Genomic DNA, 19,128 nt, shown 5'->3' on the forward strand with positions numbered 1-19,128 from the left:
CCTTTTTAATCTTTAGCCTTTTTTTAAAAAAAACTTGTTTGCAATATCCAAACATTTCCAATAAAAAAAAGGTTAACAATACAATTGAGGCAACACATGTGCTCCAAGGTGAAGACTTAGGGGTATATTTACTAAACTGCGGGTTTGAAGAAGTGGAAGTGTTGCCTATAACAACCAATCAGATTGTAGCTGTCATTTATTTAGTACATCCTACAAAATGACAGGTAGAATCTGATTGGTTGCTATAGGCAACATCTCCACTTTTTCAAACCCGCAGTTTAGTAAATATACCTCTTAGTCGTAGCAGCAGAAAATCTTGAACAGCTGAAGAGAGAAAGAAGAATTCACCGCTGTTTGGCAATACCTTACATACATATTAGTTACACATATGTGCACATTTGAGAACTCTCAGGGCCAGAGTCATTAAGGAGAAAAAAGCATAAAAAAGCAGTAACTATATACCTGGGCAAAACCATTGGATGTGGGGGGGGGGGGTAAATTTAAAATGTGGGGACAGAGTTAGAATAAGGCATGTCCTAGATCAATTTTAATTTTCAATGTAAAAATAAAGCTATCAAGTATATGTGTGCTACATGAAAAAACAGCCAGCATTTATCTTATGTGCAAAATAACTAACTAATTCGCCCCCCTTGTATTCTAACATAGTTTGTCACGGAGAACATTTACTCCTTGGTTTGCCTTGCTATGCTTAATGAATCAGGCCCTTAGAGTTTGACATTGGGGCCAATGGTAGTGACATGATCTGTTTCATGGGGCAATTGAAGGGTGTTTTCTTGGGGGGGGGGGGGGGGGAGTTGGGGGACGTGCTACACATGTGGGAGTGACATGACCTTGCCCACACCCATCATGGCCACACCTCAAACATGACCTTTTCATAGGAGATGTGTCCTGATTTAGGAAACATAAAAGTTGGGAGGTGTAAACGTGACCAGATTCTAAGGCAGTGTTGGCTAATCTGTGACACTCCAGGTGTTGTGAAACTACAAGTCCCAGCATGCTTTGCCAATATATAGCAGCTTATTGCTGGAAGGGTATGCTGGGACTTGTAGTTTCACAACACCTGGAGTGTCACAGGTTAGCCAACACTGTTCTAAGGGGTATATTTACTAAACTGCGGGTTTGAAAAAGTGGAGATGTTGCCTATAGCAACCAATCAGATTCTCGATGTCATTTTGTAGAATGCATTAAATAAATGAAAGCTAGAATCTGATTGGTTGCTATAGGCAACATCTCCACTTTTCCAAACCCACAGTTTAGTAAATCTAGCTCTAAATGTCATTTCCCAGCACAGGCTAGAAAATAATAAGATCTGACGGGATTGCCGTGTCACTTCATATTATTCAGCGTAGGTAGAGAGTTCCCAGCTGTGCATATATGACAGTAAATACAAGCTTCTAGGGGGAGATCAAATTCAAAGAGATGTTCCACGGAGTGCCTCCGGAACTGGCCGCTTAGGCGCCCGTGGCATTGTTTCGCCACTCAATTTAGCTTGCAGAGAAATGAGCGGAGATTCCTTACCGTAGGAGGCGGCCATGTGCGCAGACGGACCCCTTTGAATTGAATCTCCCCCTTAAAGTCTAAAGCAACTTTGATGGTGCGCCATGCTGCCATCTGAAAGATCATATGTAATAATTCCTATAAACAGAGTGAACTATGGTTACCTCAATTAAAAAGTCCCCCATCCTCAGCCCTGCTCTCCAAGCCACTCCCCCTTCATCCACACTTTCCAAGTACTGGAGCGCTGGGAAGGCCGGGGTTGGAGTGAATTCTTCAATTGGGGTTTGTGCTGTAAGTGAACATAACAATACATCATAACTGTCCAGGCCTGGACATTTGTCAGGTATGTAGAGCAGTTCTCTCTCATATATATATATATTCCACACCAATATACAATAAGGCTATATACATATGGACTTCTAGGGCCTGATTCATTAGTGATCTTATCTTGTGCAAAAGTTAAGATGCTTATTTTTAAGAAGAAACGGGGAGATAAGAGTGAAGTTAAGATGGATTTTCATCTTAATTTAAGAAATTATTCACTTACGCAGTGGATTTTGCTTCTTATCTCCCATTTCTGGGCATGCACAGAGTGGATTTGCTTAAGTTAAGCAAAAAACGGCAGATAAGAACACTAATGATTCAGGCCCCTAGTTACTATTCTTAGAAAACGTAGTTAGCATCTTTTTCTGTTATTGCTATCAGGAGCGCTGAAAATTCTGTAAACGTCATTTTCCATGCCCATGCATAAATAAATGCACACACGTGCTTTTAATGGTTGTGCTATAAAATTGCATCCAAGTGGATCAAGGCACGAAGCCAGCGCATCTTAGGAGCGTTCTCTGAAGCACCAAAGCTCCTCCCAAACAGAGATTTTCCCAGCGAGTTAAAATCGAAACAAATCGCAGCAAATTGACAGCAATTAGCATCTCCAAAACCGCCAGATCTATTATCCTACGGTTTGGAGGGTCTCCATGCAAATTGCCGGCGATGAGTGTCGATCTCAAAGTACCTCACCCGCTGACGGTTTACCAAAAATCACCAGAAAAATCCCCCCCAAAAATCCTTAGATAACCACAGTCTTTTTAAGAACTGCTTATGATAGACTAGAAAGCTCAAACAGCAAGCTATCTTGCCATTCCTAACATAAGAGGAGGAATCATTAACTTATGAATTATGGGGCAATCATTATTTATTAAGGGGGCAAAATTAATTTGCAATTAAGGAGGCAATATTATTTTATTGCCAGCGGGAGCATTAATTATTGATGGGGACAACACTTAGGGCTAGATTTACTAAACTGCGGGTTCGAAAAAGTGGGGATGTTGCCTATAGCAACCAATCAGATTCTAGCTGTCATTTTGTAGAATGAAAAAAATAAATGAAAGCTAGAATCTGATTGGTTGCTATAGGCAACATCCACACTTTTTCAAACACGCAGCTTAGTAAATCTAGCCCTTAATATTTATGCCCCATCATAAAAAATATATTATTGCAGTTTGATACATTTCACCTTATCATTTTTCCTATAATTATTACACAGAACTTATTGTATGATGTAGATGGTCCTCACAAGCAATGTAGTATATTATACTCGATTAATGAGTATCTTTATTGACAGGTGTATTTTAATGTGCCTTTAGGTAGTCAGTAGGTTTGCAACAAATAGTTGGACTTATCTCTTAATTTGTCTGTTCAGGTTTTGTTTTTTTTTAAATTTATATTCCCCAATTGATTGATATAGTAATCTGCAAACATAGGTCTTTCTGTTCCTGCTGTTTATGGATGGAGAACAACATTTAAAGGTTAAATCCACCAAAAACTAAAATGTTACTTACCTGCTCTCCGTTAATCTAGTAATTCAGCGGGTCCTCCAGAGTATGTATTGAGCAGGAGACCCTCTTACCTGTTCACATAAACTCAGAACTTGTCAAGATCTTTCCCCTGTGACAATCCCATACAGGTGACTGAGGGGAGGGGCTTTGACAACACCCAACAAGGCCCCGCCTAAGCAGGAGAGAGAATCTCCTGCTCAAGATTGTTAGACGATAGGGGGACCCGCTGAGTCAACAGAGCACCGGTATGTAACATTTGGAATTTTTGTTATATTTTGCGACATATAGGATTTTGAAGTTGACAATGTACATGAAAAGAGTGTAGTCACGCCTCATGGGGGCATGTAACATCACATTGGAGGCTGTGATGTACCCCGGGGGCATGCCCAGTGTTTTGGAAGTGCTGGGCTGTCCCCAAACCCCCTCCACCTCCCTTAAAAACACCCCTTCCATTTTTATTTATAGCATCACATTTGTGAGATTTCTGCAATTTTAACCCCCAGTATAGCTACATTAATGAGAAATATTCTCTATAAAGTAGTGAACTTAGTTGTAGGTCTTCCCAAAACCCAGCAACGCTCAGGGAGCTTAGCCCCCCCCTCATTTGTCATATTGTTTAATTGTAGTCCGTGGCCTTTGTTTACCTCCCGAAATCCAACCCTGTATATTCCCATTTCGCAAAAAGAAAACATTTTTTCACATTTTGCATCTATCGCGGTGAACATCTCTGTCCTAACCAATCCTACCTCCTACCCCCCCCCCCCTCTCCCCATGGCTTCCTAAACTGAAACCTTCCAGCCTGTATAACAGCTTAGACAATGGATGTGTACAGTATGCTAGTACAGTAAGTGTTTGATGTTACCGTCTCTTAAAACCTGACTGATAGATCTTGCTTCTCAGCCCTCCAGTTCCGTGTTGAGGCTCTGGGAAGAAAGAGTGCTCTCCGCAATCAGCTCAGGATAAAAAATAAATAAATCACTCCAATCACCCGGTACTGCCGCAGCCTGGCATGATTGATTTGGGCAGAGTGAAGCTCTCAATCATCACCCATGCAGACTACAGCTGTACCTATGGTTTCCATTCTCTAAGGCATAATACAGATGAGATCTTTCACTTCTTGTATTCAATCGGCTTAATCTTGCTCGTTTGTACTTGTTAAAAGAAAGCGTGCCTTTGCCCTGCTCTGCGGAGAGCCCGGCACTTGCTCTCGGCCCAAGGAGACACAGGCAACCCCTGGTCATTATAAAAGAGAGATCCTCACCTTTTGCTCCTCTCAGCACAAAGCCAAACCCTTCGCTGTCCTTCTTCTGCAGCAGCACAGTCTTTTCTTTAATAATGTAGTCACTGAAACAAAAAAGAGCACCCCGTTGTCAGTGTGGGTACACCCAGCGCATGCATGATGAATGGAAACAAATTCTGGGATCACGAGGTGACCACGGACGTTTATTAATTATTTTTTTCATACTCCTCTAAGCTATTTCTAACAATCAAACTCTAGCAAAGCAGCAATCCCATGAAATCCGGTGTATTTTTTTTAGCGTAAATGACTGGTAAGTACCAACATTCTTCTTATAGTCTGTCACATTTTCTCTTCTTTGCTTGCTCAGGCTGCTATCAATGATTTATGATTCTGGACTACCGTGGCAACCACAGTCACGTGATGTAGTGATCAGAAAGGCTTAGGAACGCCCCTCTGAGCTCTATCTGCACTCTGGGAGCACTGCAATCCCCATTATACAACATTGATTGAATATAATTAAAATGTGCTTTTTGCACTTTAAGAACTCCATGTCAATAAATATTAATTGATAATGCTTGGAGAATAAACATAGCTGATAAAAATGACATCTAATATGTAGAATAGGAGGAATAATATTATGCTGATGGTCAATAATGCAAAATAGGGACATTTTCAGGGACAAACATTTTTAGGGATACATCTTTATCCTGAGACAGTCCCTGAAAATTATGGCATATTTGCCAACTTTTATAATTTCCCCTCTGGTATATCCCAGAGGGGGGGGGATCTAGTGGGGGAGGGGTGTGTGGCCGTGCAGAATACATAATTAGGCCCTAGAATGTACTAGATAAATGATAGCTATGGTTGCTATGGGCAACACATCCACTTCCTTTGTAGAATATTTAGTAAGTCTTACTCTTGGACCCCAGAAAATTAGCTAAGCACTGAAAAACTCATATAAGGAACAAGATACTCAGTATATCATGAATACTATGTGAGATCATCAATATACAGTCAGTATTATATACGTACCACAGTTTAACTGGAAATAATAATACTAGATTTGTATACATACCAAACTAATTAGGAAGTAAGGAAATAAAATACTAATAGGTAATTATAACCATAAGTTCCATTTCATTTTACATGATTTAAATATGCCTGATTCTCTAAAAAGTGTTTCAATAAGTCATTTATTTTGATTGAGCTGACAGACACCTGAGAAGATTCCAACAGTGTTCCTTGCTCCAGATATATGATTGTGGTAACTTCATCCCTGCAGCCCAGGGGTAACGTGTGACTCAGCTGTAAGTACTGGTGCAGCCCAGGGGTAACGTGTGAGTAACGCTGTAAGTACTGCTGCAGCCCAGGGGTAACGTGTGACTCAGCTGTAAGTACTGGTGCAACCTGATATGATTGACGCACAGAGGCAGCTCGCTGGCGCTCTCTGGATGAAGAGTTCCACAGTGACTCACTGCTGTTTCCAAACATCTTTGTAACGGATTTGCAAATAGTTTGAGAAAATGTGCAACAAAAAATTAGTCAAGTGTATAAAAAAAAAAGAAAAGCTGTCCCTCTGTGGATCCTTTCACCCAATATAGCAAATTTAAAACACTCTGCACGCAAGAGGCTGAACTCGGCTGCCTAGTCAAGTTACATAGGGATGTATTTATTAAAGTGCCATCAGCCATTAAAACAGCAGTTTTCTCCGTTAAATGGCCATTGCACAATCTATGAAGGGTTTACGGCCGGAGAGGTCAACGATATCTCCGTCCATAACCCATTTGACGTTTCTTAACATAGTCCCCATCGATTAATATGAGGACTGTGCAGTTCTGCATTAAGCTTTGAAAAGCTCTGTCTTTCGCAGCAAGGACGGTATTGCCTATCGTTTACTATGGGATCCAGCTGAAGCTTCTGTGGCTTGGTTGGTTCCTCACCCGCGTAAGTGCTGTGCGCATGCACACAGCGCTTCCTCCATTCACAGACAAAGCAAAAACAGTTTATGCCATGGGGGTGGGGGGGGCTTTGTCTTGGCTCCCAAGTCATGTGATCTCAGTATGGCGAATGCTGAAGATATATGGCGGCACCAAACGACTGCGATGGACGATAATGGTCCTACTGAAATCGAGAGGCTCATTATCGGGCAAGGTGGAAAATGTGTTTGGAAGAAGACCACCGTGGGGCTGTCTGACATTTGGAAACGCAATAACAGTCCCCCTGTGAAACCAGAAGTGATTAACTGGAGCTTAGCGCCAAATGACCAGACCTCATCTATAACGACCATGTGTGCGGCCGAGTGTTAGGATGGCAGCTCCTATGGGCAGCTTTACACTGTAAAGAGTGGATGTAGTTCTCTCCCTGTCATCTGTTCTTATCAACATTAATATGTTAATGATGTTGCAGATTTACTACTTAGTAGCTGGGACCCATTGCTGCGCTGGATTTGATTCTTGTTTACTGTACAAATAAGCATCTTTGTCATAGCTGCCACTTATGATAAAACACACAATGCCCATAACCATTCGGTATATAAATATACCGTTTACTCAAACTAACAAACATGAGTAAAGTGCATTGTGAAAGCAAATATGACCCATACTTGCCTACTTTTTAAATCTGTACTCCAGGAGATCGGAGTACAGATCATGTGACAGAAGGTAGGAGGGGGCTTCATTACGTCACTATAGCCCTGCCCCTACCATAAAATACAGAAATCCAAGGTATTGAATAGCAGAGCAGGGCAGGGCTTAATGACGGGATGACGGGATGACGGGATTACCCCCCCCCCGCTATTCAATGCTGTGGATTTTGGCATTTAATAGGGTCCGGGAGGTTTGCCTACTCTTCCGGGAGGACTCCCAGAAATTCGGGAGCCTCCCGTACATTCCAGAAGAGTAGGCAAGTATGATATGACCATTTCAAATACATTTACTACCAGTAATATAGAAGTGATTTATTTGCATTTTCTTCATCTAGAAAATGTGTATTTTTTAAAATTAATTCTGTACATGTTGCTGATCCCCATGCCATGCCCTCAAAATCCTGCTGCCCAAGACAGCTGCCTCAGTTTGCCTCAAGCACATTTCTGTATACCCCATTGACTCAGAGGAAGAACCAGCAAGAAGTTTAAAGTCCATGGGGTATATTTACAAAACTGCGGGTTTGAAGAAGTGTAGATGTTGCCTATAGCAACCAATCAGATTCTAGCTGTCATTTTGTAGAATGTACTAAATAACTCATAACTAGAATCTGATTGGCTGCTATAGGCAACATCTCCACTTTTTCAAACCCGAAGTTTAGTAAATCTAGACCCATAACTTTATTCATTGACTCAGCGTCTTTGTTTTTTATTAGGTCAGGGAACAGGGTGATCAACTGCCACTAAATGCAATAACTGGAAATGTTGCAAACTGTCTTATATAATACTGTATTTTTTGTTTCAATTTACATATAATTATTGGAATTTAAAACTAAATGAAAGAGAGGCACGATGTGTGTAGCCTGGAATCGTGGCAAATTAAGGACGATGACGTCCCATGAAAAATGTCTGCCTGCCAAAGTGCTAAATCCATCCCTATAACATAACGTTGTCCATCTGAATTATCTGCTAGCAATGCAGACACAGATTATGAAGGCAGCTTATGGAAATAGGCTGACAAACTAAAAAGGCACCAGTTCAGATCTCAATGAATAAGCAAATTTGCAAGGCACAGCTTTCTTATGTAGGTGGCTGAGGTCTGAATAACTGAGAAGGCCAGCGTTTTTACATCTCAGGAGGTATCACCTCGCCATACACAATGGGCAATGAACAGCTGCACTAACAGGCACTAACAGGAGCATAATATAGGTTTTACCAAGAGAGAACACAATAATACAAATAGTAAAGTATTGACTTTAGCAGGAACTCTTAGCAGTTCAATGCAAATAATTACCGGGTCCATAGAGCAGGTCTCTTAGGACATTCAGTTCATGGAATAAATTAAACCAAATCACCATTCGATATATCGTATTATTTATCTTATTTACGTAAGCTAACCACAGAACAGTGTTAGGATTGTTGAAACTTTGTCTCCATATCAGTACTGCTGACTGTCAGTAAATGTCTAAAAAGGAAATTATTGTATTAAAAAAAAATTAATATTGTAGTAGATGTCTTTAGAATTCAGACGAGGCTGCTGTTGGCGTCAGGTTTTAAAGCTCTCCCACTCAACGACATATCAATTACAACATCTGACACCAGTTATCAAACCTGATACCGCCAGCTGCTTAGTCAGAAGTATAAAAGCAGGCGAGTGATATGCGGAACACGGTAAGCGCAGTGGGAGGCATCGTCTGCGCCAAAAAGATACATTTTCTTTGGTGCGGTCTAAGTGCCCCCTTTGTGTTTCGGCTCCCTGCTCTTGTTTGAGAGTGGATATGGAAACGACCACAGGGGCATAGGGGATCGGTGCACGTGGCAACTCAGGGTAGTTATAGAAAAGTCCATATGTGATATTACATCCTCACCAAATTCAAAAATTTGTTTCCAAATTATGTTGTAATAAATCCATTACAGGTTTTCAGTTTTATAGCCGATCTCTGTAACAAATACTGCGCCTGTTCTCTCGTATATTTTATTATTTACAGATATAGTCATTCGCGATTTTGGATAAATTTAGTAGGCTGACATAGCTCAGGTTGAGCTGAGGTTGAGCAACCCCGGTGTACTGTAAATTATATAATCAGTACAATCTTTCCTGCAGTATGAGGTCAAATCCCAGCAGGCACAGATGTAAAGGGAGTGAAACTGAAAGAGAAATCCAATATCCCTCAATTGATAATAAAACGTAAAATGATGGTAAACTTTATTGCTGCTTTCTAACAGAAAAAGCATATATTAATGTCCTTTCCAACACATTTAACTGAGGGTTTGAGATTTCAGCAGACAACTCAATTTATATTATATTAGACTGTCCGGTAGATTTGCTAAACCTAAAAAGTAAAGTGGAGATGTTGCCCGTAGCAACCAATGAGCTTCTAGTTATCATTTATAGAATACATTCTAGAATCTGGTTGGTTGCTATGGGCAACATCTCCACTTTTCTTTTTTTTAGAAAGTTTAGTAGATCTACTCCTGGGAATTCACATCCCCCTCCTTTCCATATTCACTCCTATAACATTTGACAGGCTGCCAGAGTACTGTTAGTTTTTGTTTCAATGTGTTGCAACAGTATGTTACCCATGCAGGTTACAATCTTTATATTATTGATGAAATTATTTAACTGGTGTCCACATCAATCATAAGCTAACGCGGTCACACACAATAGACATTTTTTCACAATGTGATGGAACGTTATTATAAGTAATAAGATTCTAACACATCTGATCACAATATGTGATTCCATGTGATCTGGTCTTATATTTCAGATTGAATTGGATTGCATGACTCCCACAAGCTAAAAGATTTATGTATCTAAGGCTGGCCTCTCTCCGTTTCAGAATATACACTAAGAGCTATGCTCCCACACGTGGGAGACCTGCAGACAGAAATAAACATAAAACACAGCTTACGATACAAAGCCACCGACATTATAAAGTACCAAAGCACCAAATAATAATCCATGGACAACTGAGCAGAAGCATCAATCAACAAAGTACTATATTGTAATAAATTGGCCTAACCAATACTATTTTAACTGTTGATTTTCAACATAAACAAAAAATATCTTTTAGCAAAAAAAGGTGTTATAAAAATGGTGCTATAGAATTATAGATTATTAAAACAAATTAAAAACCCTTCCACCTATCTTCTGTAACAGTGCAGAGTTTGAGATTATTTTTATATACCCATGAACCCTGACTGGGTGAAAACTTCAACCAAAATTAAAGATTTTTCCATGTACTTTTTTATATACATGATTGTTGAGAGCTTTAACCGTGAGAAATAGTGGAATAAAATCTTTGAATTTTTCCTACCACTCTGTGATTGGTTGAAACATTCAACCAATGAGGGCTCGAAGGAAAGTCTACGTAAGATACTCTCCTCTGAGGATCTCTAAAGCTCTATCCTAGTTCAGAGATTAGGCGGCGAGAGTTTTTTTTTACTTTTGCCTTTGTATTACTTCGTGTCACGGGCACTAGGAGTCTTTACCCAGGGATCACCAGATGGTAGGCTTACCAGAGCAATGTAGATGGTAATAGGGTACTCTGGTAGCTGGGTGATCACGGAACATGAAATGATGACCGATGAGATGCTCAGGAAAGTCTATGACTAGCAACACTGGTAGTAATGAGGTAATAATACACAAGGAACTGTATGGACAAGGACACGTGAAGGTAGTCAGTGGTCTGCGATAGCAAGTTGTACCACTGCTATAGTGAGGAGGAATGTCCAACAGAAACAAGGAGGTGATGAGAGTCAGCGGTCTGCGGGTAGCAAGTTGTACCGCTGTCTGAGTGAAGGAATGGAATCCAAGTGGAGGTATCCGGGTAGTCAGTGGTCTGCGGTAGCAAGTTGTACCACTGCTATGTGAGAGGATGATGGAACAGGTGATACTGGAAACAGGGATCAGTGGTCTGACATCAGCAAGTTGTACCACTGAATAGATATGAGAGGAGGTGCACAGGGGAAGACTGCAACACAGGATATACACAGGCACCTTATACACGATCCACAGTAATATGCACAATATAGATATACAGATAGATATAAATGACTGAGCAGGTCTGCAATCTAGAAAGTCTCTTGAAGTAGTCCAGCACAATTATAACACAGTCAATGATGGCAATAGACTCAGCGGATAGCAGACTCCAGAGAGAACCAAACACAGTCCAGCAAGATATGCAATACACAGCACAGTCAATGAGAAGTATGCATACCGTGGTTCAGCAGTAGCAGTCAGATGGAATTGCAGCGGTACCTGAGCGGCTGGAGACCGACTGGATAGGAAGTCCCTGGATAGGAGAAGCAGCGGTCTAGCAGGTGCAGCGCACAGGTGAGTAGACCGACAGGGACACGAATCCACAGGAGTCAGCAACACGTGGAACTGGACTCATAGGAAACCCAGGAGAATGGAGATGATCCAGCAGAGGGTAGTAGAAGAGATACAAATCCAATGCTGACAGGAGGGTAGAGGCCAGTGGAACACGTGAAGGCGTGGAGAGTGGATCAGCAGGAGATGGACGATAGCGCTGACCACAGCGGCAGGACTCAGCGGCACACGGAGGTAACCAGTAGCAACCACAGGAACCAACAGCGATGGGAAACAGGAGTGCAGCGCAGGGCAGGAGCTGTAGATCACGAAGTGTAGCAGATGGTAATGAAAAGCGGCAGTCTCGAGGAAGTCACAGCAAAGATGAGATGAGAGTGTAGTGCACGGAGGCAGCGGATAGTAATCAGCTGGCAGTCACGATGTTGAACACAGGCGAGTTGCAAGCAGGAGACTGTAGTGCACAGAGGCAGCGGATAGTAGTCAGCTGGCAGTCACGATGTTGAACACAGGCGAGTTGCAAGCAGGAGACGGTAGTGCACAGAGGCAGCGGATAGTAGTCAGCTGGCAGTCACGATGTTGAACACAGGCGAGTTGCAAGCAGGAGACTGTAGTGCACAGAGGCAGCGGATAGTAGTCAGCTGGCAGTCACGATGTTGAACACAGGCGAGTTGCAAGCAGGAGACTGTAGTGCACGGAGGCAGCGGATAGAAATCAGCAAACAGACTTGATGAGAAGCAGGTGAATGAGGTAAAAGCTGGAGTGCACGGAGGCAGCGGATAGCAATGAGTAAACAGTCACATTGATATAAAATAACGTTGAAGTGGTGTAGAAGACTGTAGTGCACGGAGGCAGCGGATAGGAATCAGCAAACAGTCATGATGATACAGTTGATGGTAGAAGTGGTATGGAACCACAATAGTAGAAGTGGTTTGGAAACCACAGGAATCAGCAGCACTGAATACACAAGTAATACAGGAACACCTTCAGAGACTCATGAGGAATGAGACTCCAAGATCAGGCAACGTGGTAGTGACCACAGGTGCTTAATATAGGGAGGTTGCCTGATCTGCCAATTAAGTTAAAGGGGTATACACTGAAGTATAGAAAAGGGCTGCGCATGCGCAGACCCTCAGGATGGTGGACGACCACGGTTCCTAAATGTCCGGGAAGAGGCACTCACGGTCCGGTGAGTGACAGTACCCCCCCTTTTAAAGGTGGGCACAGAACGCCTGGAACCGGGCTTGTCCGGATTTTTGGAGTAAAACTTCTTCAAAAGGGCAGGAGCATTAAGATCTTCAGCTTTGATCCAAGAGCGCTCCTCAGGACCAAAGCCCTTCCAATGAACGAGGAAGTGGAGGACTCCTCGCGAAATTTTTGCATCTAGTACCTCGGTAATCTCAAAATCCTCCTCCTGATGGACTTGAACTGGCTGCGGAGCTGAGGGAGGAGTTGAAAAACGGTTGATAATAAGAGGTTTGAGCAAAGATACATGGAAGGCATTAGAAATCCGAAGACTCTTAGGAAGAAGGAGTTTCACACATACTGGATTGATAACTTGAATGATCCTATATGGACCAATAAAACGAGGGGCGAATTTCATGGATGGAACCTTCAAACGAATATTTTTTGTGGATAACCAGACACGATCTCCAATTTTTAGTGGTGGAATAGCCCGCCTCTTCTTATCAGCGAAAGATTTATATTTGACAGATGTCTTCTTTAAACAGGTTCTAACCTGAGACCAGATATTTTTAAAGGTCTGACAAACAGTCTCCACCGCAGGAACTTGGGTGGGCGGGAGGGCAGGAAATTCCGGAAAAGACGGATGGTGACCGTAGACCACAAAGAATGGAGTTTTAGATGATGACTCATGGTACATGTTGTTATGGGCGAACTCAGCCCAAGGGAGTAACTCTACCCAGTTGTCTTGATTGGCTGATGAAAATATCCTTATAAAAGTCTCAAGATCTTGATTGACACGTTCGGTTTGTCCATTGGATTGTGGATGGTAAGAAGATGAGAGTGCTAATCGTATGCCCAAGGTTTTACAAAGGGCTCGCCAGAATCTGGACACGAATTGTACTCCTCTATCAGACACAATCTCAGATGGACATCCATGGATACGGAAGATCTCTTTAATGAAATGTTCAGCCAGGATAGACGAGGAAGGCAAACCAGACAGAGGGATGAAATGAGCCATCTTCGAAAATCTGTCCACTACCACCCAAATAGTGTTATGGTTCTTACTAGGTGGTAAGTCAGTAACGAAATCCATACTAATATGGGTCCATGGTTTGGACGGAATGGGTAGTGGTCGCAGCAACCCTGCTGGGGTTCTGCGGGAGGATTTGAATTGCGAACATAATTCACAGGAAGCAATGAACTCTTTGACGTCTCTCCTCATTGAAGGCCACCAGTAACTTCGAGAGAGGATCTCAAAAGTCTTGTGTTCACCGGCGTGTCCAGAAAAACGAGAGGCATGGAACCAAGAAAGGATTTTCCTCCTTAGAGTAGAAGGCACGAGGGTCTTCCCAAATGGTAGCGTTTTGGTGGATGAAGCAGCCAGTGAGATACATTTGGGGTCTAGAATGGTATGGTTGGGAACCTCTTCTATATCAGAGGACGTAGCAAAGGCTCTTGATAAGGCATCAGCTTTTTTGTTCTTGGCAGCTGGTTTGAAGGTAATTATTAATTCAAAACGGGAAAAGAAAAGAGACCATCTTGCTTGACGAGGGTTCAAGCATTGGGCAGACTGGAGATATGACAAGTTCTTATGATCCGTGAAGATCGTCACCGGATGGCGAGCTCCCTCCAACAAGTATCTCCATTCCTCTAATGCGGCTTTGATAGCCAGTAATTCCTTGTCTCCGATGGTATAATTCTTCTCTGCGGGTAGGAGACCCCGAGAATAGAAGGCACAAGGGTGGAATTTTTGCTGTTCCGAGCGTTGGGAGAGAATAGCTCCTAAGCCCACATTAGAGGCATCTACTTCTAGGAAAAAAGGGAGTGTCACATCAGGCTGACGAAGGATTGGAGCCGAAGAGAAGGACTCTTTTAATGTTTGAAAGGCTTGAATAGCCTCAGTAGACCATTGCTTAGGATTAGCCCCTTTACGAGTCAGGGCCACAATAGGAGATGCAATGGAAGAAAAATCTTGAATGAAGCGTCTATAGTAATTGGCAAAACCTAAAAAACGCTGGATGGCACGAAGAGTAGTTGGCTGGGGCCAATGTAGTACAGCATTTACTTTGTCAGGATCCATCTTCAGACCAACTCCGGAAACAATATACCCCAAGAATGGAATCTGGGGTAATTCGAATGAACATTTTTCTAATTTACAGAACAATGAATTTTTCCGTAGCCTGGAGAGGACTTCTGCCACATGTTGGTGGTGAGAAGGCAGGTCCTGTGAAAAAATCAATATGTCGTCCAGGTAGACGACGACACATACATATAATAAGTCCCGAAAAATCTCATTAATGAAGCCCTGAAAAACAGCGGGGGCATTACATAGCCCGAAAGGCATTACCAGATATTCGTAATGCCCGTCTCTGGTGTTAAACGCCGTCTTCCATTCGTCACCGGAACGAATTCTGATTAAATTGTAAGCACCACGAAGATCCAACTTAGTAAAAATACGGGCTCCCTTGATGCGGTCAAATAGCTCAGTGATCAACGGAATGGGATACCGGTTCTTGATAGTAATGGCATTGAGTCCACGAAAATCTATACAAGGGCGTAATGATCCATCCTTCTTTTTGACAAAGAAGAACCCAGCTCCAGCGGGCGAGGTGGAAGGTCGAATGAACCCACGCTGGAGGTTCTCCCGTATATATTCAGATGTAGCTTGAGTTTCAGGTAACGAGAGTGGATAGACCCGGCCTCTGGGAGGAGTCTTGCCAGGAAGAAGATCAATCGGACAATCCCAAGAACGATGAGGAGGAAGACGTTCAGACTGAGCTTTATCAAAAACATCGGTAAATGAAGCATATTGAGGAGGGAGTCCCGGTGAAATAGCTGAAATGGAAGCTTGCTGTACCTTGAGAGGAATGACTTGGGAAAGGCAATGATGGTGACATTCAGGCCCCCAAGACGTGACTTGAGGGGTGCGCCAGTCAATCTGGGGAGAGTGACACTGAAGCCATGGAAGGCCTAGGACAATCGGACTTGTCGTAACAGGAAGAATTAAAAACGATATCTCTTCATGATGCAGAGCACCAATCTGAAGGGTTACTGGAGACATACTCTGGGTGATGAGACCGTTGATGAGACGTGATCCATCGATAGCCGTCACAGTAATGGGAGTTTTTAAGGTAATCATTGGTAGAGACCATTGATTAACTAACGATTTGGAAATAAAATTTCCTGCTGCTCCGGAATCAATCAATGCCTGTGACTCAAAGGTCTTGGTAGCAAAGGAAATAGTCACATCAAAAGCGCAGACTTTAGATTTCATAGACGATGGAGAGGACTCCAGGGACCCTAACTTCACCTCTCCAGAACTAGTTAGGGCCTGGCATTTCCCGATCTCTTAGGGCAGGAGCTGAGGACATGAGTGGAATCAGCACAATAGATACAGAGTCTATTCTTGACTCTTCGTTTCCTCTCCTCAGAAGATAACTTGGAACGTCCAATCTCCATGGGAATCACAGCGGGTGACACTGGACGAAATTGAGGGTTAGAGCGAAAAGGTGCTTTAGCAGAAGTCGTTTTCTCAGCCTCTCTTTCACGAAATCTCATATCAACACGATGGCATAGAGAGATCAAATCTTCAAGTGACGAAGGAAGCTCTTGGGTAGTCAGTGCATCTTTAATTTTATCGGAAAGCCCCTGCCAGAAGGCGGCAACTAGGGCTTCAGTGTTCCACTGAAGTTCAGAGGCTAAGATCCTAAATTGAATGACGTACTGGCCTACAGTATGAGATCCTTGTCGCAGACGGAGGATGCTGGAAGCAGCGGAGGTCACACGACCTGGTTCATCGAACACACTTCGGAATGTAGAAATGAATTTGGCACTATCTTGTAATATTGGATCGTTCCTCTCCCACAGAGGGGAGGCCCAAGCCAGGGCTTGTCCTGAAAACAAAGAGATAAGATAGGCCACTCTGGAACGATGGGTAGAAAAATTTTGAGGTTGGAGCTCAAAATGGACTGAACATTGGTTAAGGAAACCCCTACAAGTTTTGGGGTCTCCATCGTACTTTGACGGAGTAGGCAGGTGAAGCGTGGAAGCTATAGACACCTGGGATGGCAATGGGGAAACGGAGGAAAGCACAGGAGCTTCAGTAGTAGCTGTCACAGTCTGTCCAGATGTTCCTTAGGAGGTTAATGACTGATAACACTGAAGTAACAGCTGTTGGCGGGCATCCTGTTGCTCCACACGGCTAACCAGATGTTGCAGCATCTCTTTGGCGGTAGGTTCCACATCTGGGTCTGTCATGGCCTGATCTTACTGTCACGGGCACTAGGAGTCTTTACCCAGGGATCACCAGATGGTAGGCTTACCAGAGCAATGTAGATGGTAATAGGGTACTCTGGTAGCTGGGTGATCACGGAACATGAAATGATGACCGATGAGATGCTCAGGAAAGTCTATGACTAGCAACACTGGTAGTAATGAGGTAATAATACACAAGGAACTGTATGGACAAGGACACGTGAAGGTAGTCAGTGGTCTGCGATAGCAAGTTGTACCACTGCTATAGTGAGGAGGAATGTCCAACAGAAACAAGGAGGTGATGAGAGTCAGCGGTCTGCGGGTAGCAAGTTGTACCGCTGTCTGAGTGAAGGAATGGAATCCAAGTGGAGGTATCCGGGTAGTCAGTGGTCTGCGGTAGCAAGTTGTACCACTGCTATGTGAGAGGATGATGGAACAGGTGATACTGGAAACAGGGATCAGTGGTCTGACATCAGCAAGTTGTACCACTGAATAGATATGAGAGGAGGTGCACAGGGGAAGACTGCAACACAGGATATACACAGGCACCTTATACACGATCCACAGTAATATGCACAATATAGATATACAGATAGATATAAATGACTGAGCAGGTCTGCAATCTAGAAAGTCTCTTGAAGTAGTCCAGCACAATTATAACACAGTCAATGATGGCAATAGACTCAGCGGATAGCAGACTCCAGAGAGAACCAAACACAGTCCAGCAAGATATGCAATACACAGCACAGTCAATGAGAAGTATGCATACCGTGGTTCAGCAGTAGCAGTCAGATGGAATTGCAGCGGTACCTGAGCGGCTGGAGACCGACTGGATAGGAAGTCCCTGGATAGGAGAAGCAGCGGTCTAGCAGGTGCAGCGCACAGGTGAGTAGACCGACAGGGACACGAATCCACAGGAGTCAGCAACACGTGGAACTGGACTCATAGGAAACCCAGGAGAATGGAGATGATCCAGCAGAGGGTAGTAGAAGAGATACAAATCCAATGCTGACAGGAGGGTAGAGGCCAGTGGAACACGTGAAGGCGTGGAGAGTGGATCAGCAGGAGATGGACGATAGCGCTGACCACAGCGGCAGGACTCAGCGGCACACGGAGGTAACCAGTAGCAACCACAGGAACCAACAGCGATGGGAAACAGGAGTGCAGCGCAGGGCAGGAGCTGTAGATCACGAAGTGTAGCAGATGGTAATGAAAAGCGGCAGTCTCGAGGAAGTCACAGCAAAGATGAGATGAGAGTGTAGTGCACGGAGGCAGCGGATAGTAATCAGCTGGCAGTCACGATGTTGAACACAGGCGAGTTGCAAGCAGGAGACTGTAGTGCACAGAGGCAGCGGATAGTAGTCAGCTGGCAGTCACGATGTTGAACACAGGCGAGTTGCAAGCAGGAGACGGTAGTGCACAGAGGCAGCGGATAGTAGTCAGCTGGCAGTCACGATGTTGAACACAGGCGAGTTGCAAGCAGGAGACTGTAGTGCACAGAGGCAGCGGATAGTAGTCAGCTGGCAGTCACGATGTTGAACACAGGCGAGTTGCAAGCAGGAGACTGTAGTGCACGGAGGCAGCGGATAGAAATCAGCAAACAGACTTGATGAGAAGCAGGTGAATGAGGTAAAAGCTGGAGTGCACGGAGGCAGCGGATAGCAATGAGTAAACAGTCACATTGATATAAAATAACGTTGAAGTGGTGTAGAAGACTGTAGTGCACGGAGGCAGCGGATAGGAATCAGCAAACAGTCATGATGATACAGTTGATGGTAGAAGTGGTATGGAACCACAATAGTAGAAGTGGTTTGGAAACCACAGGAATCAGCAGCACTGAATACACAAGTAATACAGGAACACCTTCAGAGACTCATGAGGAATGAGACTCCAAGATCAGGCAACGTGGTAGTGACCACAGGTGCTTAATATAGGGAGGTTGCCTGATCTGCCAATTAAGTTAAAGGGGTATACACTGAAGTATAGAAAAGGGCTGCGCATGCGCAGACCCTCAGGATGGTGGACGACCACGGTTCCTAAATGTCCGGGAAGAGGCACTCACGGTCCGGTGAGTGACACTTCGGATCAAGAGAGGATCAAAGACTTCAATTGAGATATGGGGTAG

The 19,128-nt window shown here is 43.5% G+C and overlaps 1 protein-coding gene across 1 annotated transcript in view; it reads right to left on the reverse strand.

Annotated features, from left to right (window-relative positions):
• The window catches only part of SHANK1 (SH3 and multiple ankyrin repeat domains 1), a 394,846-nt gene that overhangs the window by 50,467 nt on the left and 325,251 nt on the right, over positions 1 to 19,128 (reverse strand). Inside the window, exons 14-15 of the mRNA XM_075190961.1 lie at positions 4,615 to 4,697; positions 1,683 to 1,807 (exon numbers count right to left, since the gene is read on the reverse strand). Coding sequence (XP_075047062.1) covers positions 1,683 to 1,807; positions 4,615 to 4,697 — 208 coding nt within the window. The remainder of the gene's footprint in view (positions 1 to 1,682; positions 1,808 to 4,614; positions 4,698 to 19,128) is intronic.

This window comes from Mixophyes fleayi, chromosome 11, assembly GCF_038048845.1.
Source record: "Mixophyes fleayi isolate aMixFle1 chromosome 11, aMixFle1.hap1, whole genome shotgun sequence".
Lineage (NCBI taxonomy): Eukaryota > Metazoa > Chordata > Amphibia > Anura > Limnodynastidae > Mixophyes > Mixophyes fleayi.